We start from the raw sequence: 12,563 nt of genomic DNA, 5'->3' as shown, positions 1-12,563 counted from the left end.
CAGCTTTTTTTGGAGAAGGAAGGATGATGTGATAAACTATTAGAAAAGGAAAATAGGGATAACAATTAACTAGAGTAGTTCAAAGTTCATAGGTGGGGGTAGAAATGATCAAATGAAAGGTTATGATTTTGTCTTTAATTATGTAACATCTAGTGGGTGATGTGTGGGTTTTCAAATATTTAGCAAGGTAAAACATTACAGTAATCAAGTATTGAAAATGTGAAAATTTCACCTGTGCATAGAAAAAATAACATTATTAATAGAATTAAACTGTTATGGTTAGAGTCTTGTACAAAATCTTATTGTGGTACAGGATCAATAACTCTAGGTGCCCCACCGAATACGGAGGTACAGTTTATGTTATGGCGCCATTAAATTTAAAGCTTTCGTACTATGATGATCATTAAGTTATTGATTTGGTGTTATATTGCGCAATTTGATCGGCATAAAAGAGAGGGTAAATCATAATTCATTCTTTTACAGTAGGGTCTAGTTTGCTTATATATGTATGGTTAAATGGGTGTCACGTACTCATGTAGTAGTGTCAAACCAAAATTCTGTACCTTTTCCATTTCGGCCCAAATACTGCCACATTATTTTGTGTCCATCCAAGGCCCAAAATATCTTATTATATAAGGGTGAATACTTATGCCACTGTTTTTTTTATTATTATTGATTTTACTCCTTTTTCTATTTTTTATTTTCATTTCCAAAGTAGACAACTTTCATCTAACTCCTTTCTGCTCCCGTTTCTTCTTTCTAAAATTTATCAAAATATAAGTCAGTCCAAAGAGCTAGCTCACATATTAAGCATGCATGCTTAGAATGAAGTCTTGAGATGGAGACAGGATTCCATGCTTTCGTGGAAATATGATAACCACCATATTAGATGAAATTTGTTTTAACAAAAACTAGGAGTTAATAAATAAAAATTGAAAACTAATTGATTCATTAAATATAATGTAATTATAGTATAATTTTAATTTTCTTATTTTGTCTTTGATACTTTTTGATTTCTACAAAAAAAAAAACTATAATCATATCTAACCACTACAAACATATTAACGGCTCTCGCATCTTAATTTGACAATTAAAATAAAGACAAACAAATATAATATAAAGTGCACTAAAAATTACAATATAAAAATTATTTTGTTTCCCCAAAATAAAATATATAGAACTTAAATAGTTAAGACTAAACAGTAAAAATGTGGGTTGACAAATACGAAATGTCTATGTCACCCTAGTAGTAATAATAAGATTACTTTCCCTCAAATTATTATTATTTAAATAAAACCACTTATTTAAAAAAAAATGCTTATAACATTGAAAGATTTATAGATAATATTTATTTCTGTAATTAGAATCTAATACCCCGCTCTAAATGGCTTTAGATTATTCTTGATATTTAAATAAAATCATTTATTTTAATCAAGAGATTTTGCTAACATGAGGAATGTCCTTTTTTTAGTTAGAAGTATGTTAGTATTTATATTATAAAAGTGCATAAAAATATCCTTTTTAATTTGAGGAGATAACAACACATATGAAAACATTTTAATAATATCAATCTTGAAATTAAAATAATAACTTCTCTATCCATCTCGAATACACATATGCTATTTCATAAGTTGCATCACTCCATATACAACATACTGTGATTAACTATAAAAATAATTAATTATTAGTTTTTTAATTTAAATACATTTTTCAACATCCAATACTATAATAATAGCACAACTTGTAACAGATATATGCTCCCCTCCTCCTCTAAAACCCATCCCGTTTCTCCCTGGATTTTGAAAAAATAAATAAATGAAAAACCTCATCCACACCTGATACAAACAACATAAATTGAGTAGGTGTGTGATTAATTAAAACCCACTCAATCTCCACCCTTTATCCCCCTGACTACTTGAAAGGGACAGATAATATTTAGAAGGGAAACAAATAATCTATCAAGATCCTCTAAGCCTTGGAATGGTGGTTATGGAATAGGACTAATTATTTTAGTATAGCCAACGGTTACTCTAAGATGGGCAAAGTCCTTCTCACTCTTTTGTTTCCATGGAAGAAAAATGGGGTTATGAGTATTATTTTCCGGTATGCAGGGAGAAAGGGATGCATTTTGGGCGGAAGAGAAAATATATTATTTTAATTTTAAGAAAATTTTACTAAAATGTTTTATAAGTGTTGTTATCTCCCCCAAATTAAAAAAGATATTTTTATCACTTTTTTATGGTATATAATGTTAACATGTTTCTAACTAAAAAAACGCCTATGTTAGCAAAAACAAATATAAATAACTTTTAATTTTAATTTCACAATCTCAAATTAAATAACTTAATTCACATTCTCGCAAATCACTTAGTTTTTAATTTCAAACAAACACTAAAACTACAAATAATTAGTTGTGGCATTAGAAAACGACTAAAGAGAAAGTAAAAAACGTGTCCGTGACTAATACTAGATAGATATTAAGAAAGTCACTAATCGAATTTCCACGTCTACTCCTTCAGCTCACTGCGTGTGGAGTTCCTGTCCGACGCGCAACCGTGCATTTTCATCATCACTGCCCCTGTGGTGGTTGGTGCCGGCCAAAATCATTTCTTCAGCCCGCTGAGGCGTTCCATGAAACGTTCCCAACCAACAACTACACCAAATTTATATACAAAGAAGTAAATAATTGAAAATTACTATTACCAAATTGATTATAAGCATGTCATAGGATAGTGATATAGGCTATTAAGAACAGAAATTAATAAAAATATATATACATCATAGAGTGGTGGTATTATTACTATATACATGAGCTGTACGAATCACGCGCTCTCAGATAGCGCGTGACGGATTATGCATCAAAGTCAAAAACCGCTAGCATTATATTGGTGTTACTATTTGAGCGACAGAGAGAATAAGAATCGGGGATGGCGAGGAGGAGGTGGTTGGTGGCGTTGGCCATAACCGTCTCCATACTATTTGGAATCATCGCCGACAGCTTCGACGGCGGCGGCGGCCACCCTAAACAACAGCTGAGTATGTGCGCCGAGCTCATTCTCCCCGCCGGTTACCCCTGCTCTGAATATATGGTAACGCCATTTCATATCTTAAATTGAATAATATTTGTTGAAGTTTTTGATTTCGTTCGATTATTCACTCTCAATTATGACTAAGTGGTGTTGTTAATGTTATTATTTTCAGATTGAAACAAAGGATGGTTTCTTGTTAGGTCTTCAACGTGTTTCTTCTTCCTCTCTTCGTCTTGGCTCTGCTCCTCAACGAGGTCCTCCAATTCTTCTTCAACATGGCCTATTCATGGTAACGTCACCATCTTCTCATTTTACTCTTCCCATTGCCATGTCAGATGCAACTATTTTTTATGTGTAAAGACTTATCTACAATTCATTTGTATTACTTTTATTTATTCGATAGTCAATTAAAATTAAATATGAACGGCGGATACCGTAAAAATTTCTTACACTCCATATATATATATATCTCTTTCTGCTTTTTATTGAAATTTCAGTTATTTTACCATTTCAGTTAGATATAGGAGATAGTTACAAAATCCGTTATTTGGCAGTTACTAATGTTTTATTATATAAGCTAGACTTTACTCTAGTTGTATCACTTTTCTCATTTCAATTTTTACACAATTTCATATTTCTCCCTTATCCCTTTGGGCCCCGACTTGGTTTGCAGCCTCTTTGACAATAGTGTGTGTTGATACTTGATATTTTTTCCAATTTACTAGGAAGTTCCAAAATGTTGTTACTCGGGATATTTTGTCTTATTGGCAGAGGTTTTGGGCAATGTTTGAGTTAGTCCTAAAACTTTACTCTTTTGTGACATTTGCATTATATTTTAACTTATTTTATTTTAGGGGAAGGTGATTTCTTTAACACTTTTTAGTGTGAGTTGCATTTGAAGTTTTGAACCATTTGATTGAATGTCAACATTTATTTATGGATGCTAGTTGATATGATCAGGCAGGGGATGCATGGTTTCTAAATAATCCAGAACAATCATTGGGCTTCATCCTTGCAGATCATGGTTTTGACGTTTGGGTAGGAAATGTGCGAGGAACACGTTGGAGCCATGGGCATATATCTTTATCAGAGAAGAAAAAGGTGGGTTGCTTGCTTCGTCCTTCATTTTTTACAGTATATTGAGTGTCTGTCAGCTACATGTGATAGTATTTGATAAGATTGAAATGTTTAGTTATGAAATCAAAGCACCAAAATTTCAATTTGTAATTTTGAAAATATTTATAATGCATGTTCTGAATGTGTATTAAGTAAAACTATTGGCATTTACTAATAAAAATGAGATCATACTGAAGAAGCTATATCATTTAATAATTCTAAATAATTGAAAGATTTGTTGCTGAATGTTTTAAGCACCGTTTCACTTACCATTGAATTATTTTCGGAGCTGAAACTAGTCATTTTCATCACCAATTTGAGTATTCAAACGGGCCCAAGGAACACAGAAAAGGAAGCACTGATAGTCATCAGAAGAAGGAAGTAGAGGATGGGGAAGAAGCAATGCATTGCATTCTCCAAGAGACTGTTGATACCCATTAAACTTGTGAAAACCATTCACTATTTCATTTTTAATCATATTCGTGTAGATTCTAATATTTTTGTTTCACTAGTGCACAACTATATTTGGTAGAACGGTTAAAGTCGGAGTTTGTAATACTTTTTTACAATGTCTATGATGTGTGTCCTGTGACTAATTGAGCTTTGGACCTTTTGTAGAAATTTTGGGATTGGAGTTGGGAGGAATTAGCCCTGTATGATCTTGCAGAAATGATAAATTACATAAATTCAGTAACAAACTCAAAGCTATTTGTAGTTGGGCATTCTCAGGTATTTATCATTACTGTGCATCATCCCCCTACCTAATCTGCTATGTGGTGGTTGCTATAGCATGCATTTTATATATTTTTCATCCTTCCAGGGGACAATTATGTCTCTGGCTGCATTTACTCAACCAGAGATAGTAGAAAAGGTTGAAGCTGCAGCTCTTTTATCTCCAATATCGTACTTAGATCATGTCAGTGCACCCTTTGTACTTAGAATGGTTAGCATGCACATTGATCAGGTATTCCTTTCTTTGTTCTATTAATGTTCACTCATCAATGTAAAAGTGGACCTTTGAGATGAGAAATGATTACTTGGTTTTGTTCAGATTATTCTTGATATGGGTGTTCATCAACTGAACTTCAAAAGGTTTTGTCTCAATTTTCCATCTGTCTTGTTTTCTCATTTCCTTTTGCATATGTTTTTCAATTTATATCTAGTAAGGTAAGAAAGATGTTCACCGTTTTTTCTTACCTCATTTTCAGCGAATGGGGAGCCAGTCTCTTGGTTTCCATATGTGATACCGGCCTTAGTTGTGAAGACATGCTGGCATCCATAACAGGTTCCCATCTCTCACACTTTCTCTGTCTGTGTGTCTGTGTTAAGAAGGATTTGACTTTGAGTTCACATGCTAGGCTGTGAAACTTCTTGCTGCTTTCTTTGTTACAAATGTTATTGTCTTCACCGATTTGAAGAACTCCAGTCTGTTGTATTTGAGATAGTGCTAAACTATTCAATCCAAACAATCTTCTTCACATAATGGAATTTTCTATTTCCAGTCTCTGGAGGATTAACTGGCAGTGGATTACTTTGTTTTTATCTGTTGGATACACTGTTGTTAGCTTGTCCACTTATTCAATCCAAATAATCTTCACATAATGGAGTTTTCTATTTCCAGTCTCTGGACGATTAACTGGCAGTGACTTCGTATGTTATCTGTTGGATAGACTATTGTTAGCTTGTCTATGTATCTTTTGTTGAGGCTGGGGCATCTTGTTTCTTTATTTAATAACTTGATACATAGACATAGGCTTAGGTGAATGCACAAGATATGTGGAGAATATTCCTCTAGGTTTGCAGAAGCGCTTTCTCAATTTTTTCCCTCCCATTGTATTCTCAGCACTCACCACTTGGTGAAGATAAGTTGATTTGTTACTGCTTTTTTTGAGAAACCACGATACCTCCTCCTACAAAAGTGCTAGGGGTTTATAATTTTAATGGATGACTTTTTAAGTGAATTCAACTTGATTCAAATGAAACTGTAACTATTAGAAGTTTCTCCACCATTCAATTTAGCGATGAATCGTTTAGTTCGAGATATTATATGAAGTCTGTATCTTCTAGTGTAGAGGGGGAGCCCTCTCTGATTTAAGAGTTTATATTTTAAGTTTAGTCAAAAGATTGTGTGGCAACAGACATATGGCCCCTGTAAGTCAGGGTGTTCAAATTTTCAGTAACGAAGTTAAAAAATTGAAATCATTAAATCATTGTCATCCACTAACTTTTTTCTTGGAATTGACTTTGGACTTAAGTATATTGCATTTTGTGTGTGTGGGAATCCTTATGTGCATTATCTCAGATGTTCCATGGTGTCATTTCCGGGTTGGTACAACTTTCAAGGATAATATAGTATATTAAAAAGGTCCATCAAGAAAGTATCTTTAGTTTAGTTTATTGTTGCTTCAGCCAGTCCTAGACTAGCAGCTAGGTCCATTGTAGAAATTCAGTTATTTATTGAATTGTTTAGAAAATACTTGAAAGGCAACAGGACTGGCATTATGGTGTCAGTTCTGTGGATATGGTGTTATAAATGGTCATTTGATTTGATTTTTATTGTGGTAAGCAAAAAATTATGGTGTTTATCCAATATGTGGAGTAGAAGTTCATGGTTTCATCAAATGGAATTTCTTGATGCACGAGATCAAAGTCTAACATTCTTCTTTTTGTAGGTGCTTATGAAAGAGAGTAATAATAAATATGTTAAATCAATAAACCAAACCAATAGTGTCCTTCCCTTAAAAATTCCTCCTATTGCAATCAGTTCATTGGCTTTACCTTAAACTGAAGGTGGAGATCAAACTGTTCAGATATGTTTACATTGAAGGCCTCAGCATAGTACAAAAGATATTCTCACTTTAATAGCTAATAGAAGTAGTCTACCGACTGATTGACTTTCAGTGACCCATCTGGATCAGTAATTGGAAGTTGCTCTTTTAGCTCTCTCTACATGTTTCCCTTATTATGTTGTGTTTCTTGTTTCTTTCTTTTTTTGATAAATGCTTTTACGAAGTCATAAGGAACTTCACTGAAATTTCAGGGCAGAATTGCTGCTTCAATGACTCACGTGTGGCCTATTATCTTGAACAAGAACCTCACCCATCATCCTCCAAAAACTTGTGCCACCTTTTCCAGAGTAAGCACACATTTATCTTCATTTGATAGCTTTAAGTGACAACTGTGTTGTGGCAGCCTCAAATATATGATACTGCTTTAAGCAGCAGTAACTAAAGCTGCCAATCATAATTTAGTGTTGTTTCCTTGTTGGTTCTATTCCTTGTGAATATTACTATTTGTTATAATTGGCGAAGTTTTTCATTTCATCATGTCTGATAATATGATCATAGCATTTGCATGATGTGAAGTAGCTAAAGGGGCCTTTGCAGGGAGGGGAGAATCAATATTGCAAAATAGGTCTGAAGTCTGAACTCCTGAAAAATATAAGTCAGGGAGATGAAGGCAATTTGTCGCCTTTCAACCTCAATTCTTGTTTGTTTGTTCTACTATTATTACTATTTTTTTATAATTCCTAGTTTGTTTATCTGCTCATGAGTATGGTTGAACCAATTTAGGACTGAGCAGCATGCATCAAAGTAATGCTTATTAAAAATGTATGCTTTGGATAGTAGGATGAATTTGATGATTTCGTCTCATGGGCCAGTATTAACAAACTTGCAATTAGATTGGTTAAACATATTCTACTACATTTTCTTTCTTTCTTTAAAAATATATTATTCTTTTACCAGTGTCAAATATATTCTTATTTGTGCATGAAGTGCTTATATTGCGAAAGACCATATCTGCGCAATCAATGATTAGTTACTAGTTTGCAGCTGCCATCACTTACCTGCCTCACTATAAAACATCCTATGGTGGACTGAGTCTTCTATTAATCAAAATCTGATTATTTCCCATGGCATGTTTTTGAATTCCATTTAGACATTGCTGGAAGTACATTTCAAGTTTGATTATCTACTTTCACTTGTGCTATTCTATCTGGCTTTTACTTTTAATATGATGGTGTGTAAACATGTGCTGTGATTTCTTCTTAATGATACTGTCTCTGACTGATGGCTGCATATGTACACCAGTGATCCGCAAAGGTACCTTCTCCAAGTATGATTATGGAATACTCAAAAATCTGAAAGTGTATGGCACGTCCAACCCACCGAAATTCGATCTTAGAAGCATAACTAAATCACTGCCTCTGTGGATGGCTTATGGGGGAAATGATGCTTTAGCAGATATAACTGATTTCCAGCACACACTCAAGGAATTGCAATCCACACCGGAGGTGGTTTATCTTGAAAACTATGGTCATGTTGACTTCATTTTAAGCTTGCGAGCAAAACAAGATCTCTATGACCCCATGATTCGTTTTTTCAAGTCATTGGGAAAATCTAGTAGCATTTGAAGATTGCTTCCTTTCAGTATGATGGATGTGATTTAATGTCCTATTGTTCCACCGATTATTCCACTTTTTCTGTAAAGTTAGTGTACTATTAATATGCTGTGATGTCCACTTCATGTTCTGTGTAAAGATGATGAATATATTGATATGAATATGATGATGATGCAATGATGAATATGTTGATATGTTGATTATGTAATGATGAATATGTTGATATTTCCAAACTGATTCTAACCATTCTTTTACACATGAAAGGCAATTAAATTTTCCAGCACCTATTTAACTTAATAGTCTAGGCCGAAAAGTCTAATAAGCCTGATATGCTGATTTTATGTAATTTTATTATATATTTGTATGAATCTTTAAAATTTATATGCAAAAGACAAAACTATTGACTTATGAGTATAATATTTATATAAATACAAATTTTATACGTCAGTATATAATTCATTTGTATTACTTTTTTGATGAGTCAATGATAAGTGAAAATGAATGGTGGAGGCTAAGAGTCTGGCTCCTTTCTTTTATAGGAGAGACCAATACATAGTTTAAATCATTATACGTGGCAAAAGTAAATTTTCAATATTTCAAATTTTAATTTACTTTTGAATTAAATAACTTCAAAAAATTCATCCCCTTACATTCCCAATACTAAACTCTCTAATACTAAAAAGGAATCCTATTCAGATGCTAGATTGACACTTTATAAAATTCTTAGCTATTTAGTGTATACATTTTTTTTCCTCATCACTTATTCACATGTCTTACCTGAAATTCTTATTATGTGGTTAGAAAAGTGAGTTGAAGAGATATCTATAGGAATCACAAACTGATTCCTAAATAACTAACCCATATTCCTCTTATTTCTTCCGATGTACCTAATTCTCATTCTAGTTTCATTCATATATATGTACCTATCCCTTATTTCATCTCCATTCGTAGATACATAAGCCTTCTAGACTATTCCTTAAGGCCTACGTATCTTCTTCTCTAATATCTTATATTATAATATGTTTTTAAGTAGATTTAGATGTCAAGTTAGACCTTCAAGTAGATTAGGTTAGACCTTAAAAACAGTACAAACTTTGGGCGCTAATATTATTTTACTTAAGCCTCTTTAAGTGAAGCTCCTCACAAAGTCACAAACCTTGGGCGCTCATATCATACAAGTCAACCCTTTTTAATTATATTTTTATTACTATTAAATGTACACACTGTTTAAGTCTAGCACACATTATAAACAGGCGATAGCACATATAAGAAGCTTACTTGGATTTTTTTAATCCAAAGAGACAGTAATTGTGTAAAATGATCATTCATTAACTGAATCTAACCATCTGTAATGCCTATCCGGTATATGAATCTCTCCATAAACAAACTTAGGAAGCATCAATCTAAGTAGAAATATATAAGGATAGACTAAAAGAGTATTGGGCTGGTATCTCTCTAATAAGGACACATGATCATATAACACTCTCCAATATTAAAGATGATTTGTTTCTCCAATATCAATTATAAGTTTACACCACCCATTGGGGACTTGAGCTATGTTAATCTTTCTCCCTGCTTACACTTATCTTATATGGGACAAATAATCTACTTTCTCGAAACATATCTTGAATCTGTCACGAATTAATCAAAATATAATTTGTTCTATTTTTGTTTTGTTTTAATTGGTTTGAGATAGACTTACAAACATGATTCGGGACAATAGATCTATATCCATATTATTCCATTCCTGGTTAATTTGAGCAAAATCTTGCAAATACCTCAAAACGCAAGGTGCATTAGACTCATTCACATATTGAGTCTCCGTGACCAACTGATTATTAGAAAAGCCCTCTAACACATCCAAAGTGAAAACTAACGTTTCCCTTCAACCATGGTAGCGAAGTTCACTTCACACAAAGTCCATAACATATAATTCTTGGTTCACGTGTGAAACTAATAAAGAATAAACGATTTTTTTGAAAGCCTGCTTTGTCATATCATTGTCATTGTTTGTAATAGGTCTACTTTATTATGATTCTGTCATGAGACTCATGACCTACAAATATGAGAAAATTCAAAACTAGGAAAACAACTCAACATTCAATTAACATAAAAAATACTAATGCCGTTTCTGGTCCTATCAAGAAACAGTTTCAGAACCACCAAAGTTTGAAAAAATATATGATATCTTAAATCTTGTCTTGTTCCAATTAAAAAATTTAAATCTTTAATATTATTATTGTTTTTGCTTCATTTTCATTGGCATGAGACAGAGACAAAATTTATGATATTAGATGTGTTCACCAATGTTGAATGCTCACATCATCAATGATCAATCGGTTTATTACCAAGAATCTCATCAACAAAAGACTGAATATTCCGGTCAGATGAGCCACCCTCAGTCACGGCCTCCCTTCCAGCACGTTTCAGCTCCTCCGCATTCTTCTTAAACTCTTCGGAACTTGGCCGTTCAAGAACTTGTTCAATAGCTTTTTCAACTTCCTCACATGGAACAAATCCATCACTATCTTGTTTCAGCCTAACCCCTGTATGGAACACATCAGTGATAAGCTTTGCATTGGTGGGTTGATCAGTCCATTTTGGATAACCAATCATTGGCTTCCCTGCAGTTATAGCTTCCAACATTGAATTCCAACCACAATGTGTTAGAAAGCATGCAACTGCAGGATGAGCCAAAACCTTGGTTTGTGGGCACCATGGAATCACCATGCCTCGATCTTTCGTTTCTTCCAGGAACTCCTTTGGTAGTGGAAGCTCTTTGTTTTCTTCTTTTATAACCCAAAGAAAAGGGTGGTGACTTTTCTTTAAAGCCTCAGCTATGCTATCTTTTTGCTCAGAAGATAACACAGTCAAGCTTCCAAACGATATATATATAACCGAAGAATCAGGTTTTTGATTAAGCCACTCAATGCATGAGTCTTCTGGCTTCCACATTTCAATTCCAACGTCTGAATCTTCATCTCCCCCTAATAACGATGGTGGGACTACTGGACCCACCGTGGCTATAGGGAATACTTGAGACATAGAATCTATGACATCTTTCTCAAGCTCATAGAATGAATTTATGAATACCCACTTGAGTTTCTCTAGTCCTTTGAACACACTTGACAAAATCTTAGGGAACGTTCCAAAAGGGTTTGTTGGGAGAACAAAACTAGGTAGGTCTTGTGTTTCAAGCAAGGGCAAACCTGGTAACTTGACACTAATGTTAGGGTCAGTTAGAGTGGGGAAAGTGTTAAGGTTGTTGTAGAAAGAGTAGTATATGGCAAAAAGAGCAGAAGGTTGAATCCAAAAACAAGCACATGGAATGTTAAACTCAGCAGCTACATCAGCTACCCATGGAACAAAAGGGTTATTGATAATGCAAGCTAGTTTTTTGGAACTATCTAGGAAGTGGGTTTTGATGATGTTGGAGACGTTGATAGGTCCATATTTTGCTATACCTTCCATGTATTTGTCTACATCAGCTGCACGTTCTCCATCGGTTTGAAAACCATCATTGAAGAAAAAAACTTCGATTCCATTGGTAGTGATAGAAGTGGGGACGGTGGAGGAGTCGCCACCGTTGGTGGTGTATTTGAAGACACGGTGGTAAAGTGTGTCGGTGGTGGCGAGTGAAACATGAAGCCCTCTACTACGGAGGCTTTTTCCTAACCTGAGTAAAGGGTTGATGTGGCCTTGCGCTGAAAAAGCCACCAACAAAACATGAACCTCTTCTTTATTATTATTATTCTCACTAGAACCCATAATCTGAACCTCTTTTTTATTATTATGGAGTTTTGATGGTTGATTTAGAAAAGGTTTTAACACTAAGCATCACATAATGTCTAGTGTAATATATAGATGGACACTGAACTATTGTCATGTAAAAAGTTGAATCTGACTTTAGGAGCATATAAGATTAAAAATAAATAAATTAATACATAACTATATATTCAAATCTCTCTAGGTATTACATTCCAAGTTTGTTCTATATTACCAAAAGGAAGTTCGCA

General features: G+C 33.8%; 2 protein-coding genes across 2 annotated transcripts; one reads left to right on the top strand and one right to left on the bottom strand.

Moving 5' to 3' along the window:
- Positions 2,820-8,752, top strand: LOC109346399 (triacylglycerol lipase 1). The gene is made up of 9 exons (XM_019585936.1): positions 2,820-3,089; positions 3,202-3,318; positions 3,990-4,130; positions 4,764-4,874; positions 4,966-5,109; positions 5,197-5,237; positions 5,354-5,430; positions 7,186-7,281; positions 8,237-8,752. The coding sequence occupies exons 1-9, from the start codon at positions 2,928-2,930 to the stop codon at positions 8,557-8,559; spliced, it is 1,212 nt and encodes a 403-aa protein (XP_019441481.1). The 5' UTR covers positions 2,820-2,927; the 3' UTR covers positions 8,560-8,752.
- Positions 10,834-12,315, bottom strand: LOC109344889 (UDP-glycosyltransferase 84B2-like). The gene has a single exon (XM_019583614.1). It carries the CDS (start codon positions 12,313-12,315, stop codon positions 10,873-10,875), a length of 1,443 nt encoding a protein of 480 aa, XP_019439159.1. The 3' UTR covers positions 10,834-10,872.

Source organism: Lupinus angustifolius, chromosome LG04 (genome assembly GCF_001865875.1).
Source record: "Lupinus angustifolius cultivar Tanjil chromosome LG04, LupAngTanjil_v1.0, whole genome shotgun sequence".
NCBI classification, from domain to species: domain Eukaryota; kingdom Viridiplantae; phylum Streptophyta; class Magnoliopsida; order Fabales; family Fabaceae; genus Lupinus; species Lupinus angustifolius.
This window is presented reverse-complemented; position numbering and strand designations above follow the sequence as displayed.

Coding starts and splice junctions, on each gene's coding strand:
- LOC109346399 (XM_019585936.1), top strand. CDS start 2,928: ATGGCGAGGAGGAGGTGGTTGGTGGCGTTGGCCATAACCGTCTCCATA. Junction 4,131..4,763: donor CTTTATCAGAGAAGAAAAAG/GTGGGTTGCTTG, acceptor GACCTTTTGTAG/AAATTTTGGGATTGGAGTTG. Junction 7,282..8,236: donor CTTGTGCCACCTTTTCCAGA/GTAAGCACACAT, acceptor TATGTACACCAG/TGATCCGCAAAGGTACCTTC.
- LOC109344889 (XM_019583614.1), bottom strand. CDS start 12,315: ATGGGTTCTAGTGAGAATAATAATAATAAAGAAGAGGTTCATGTTTTG.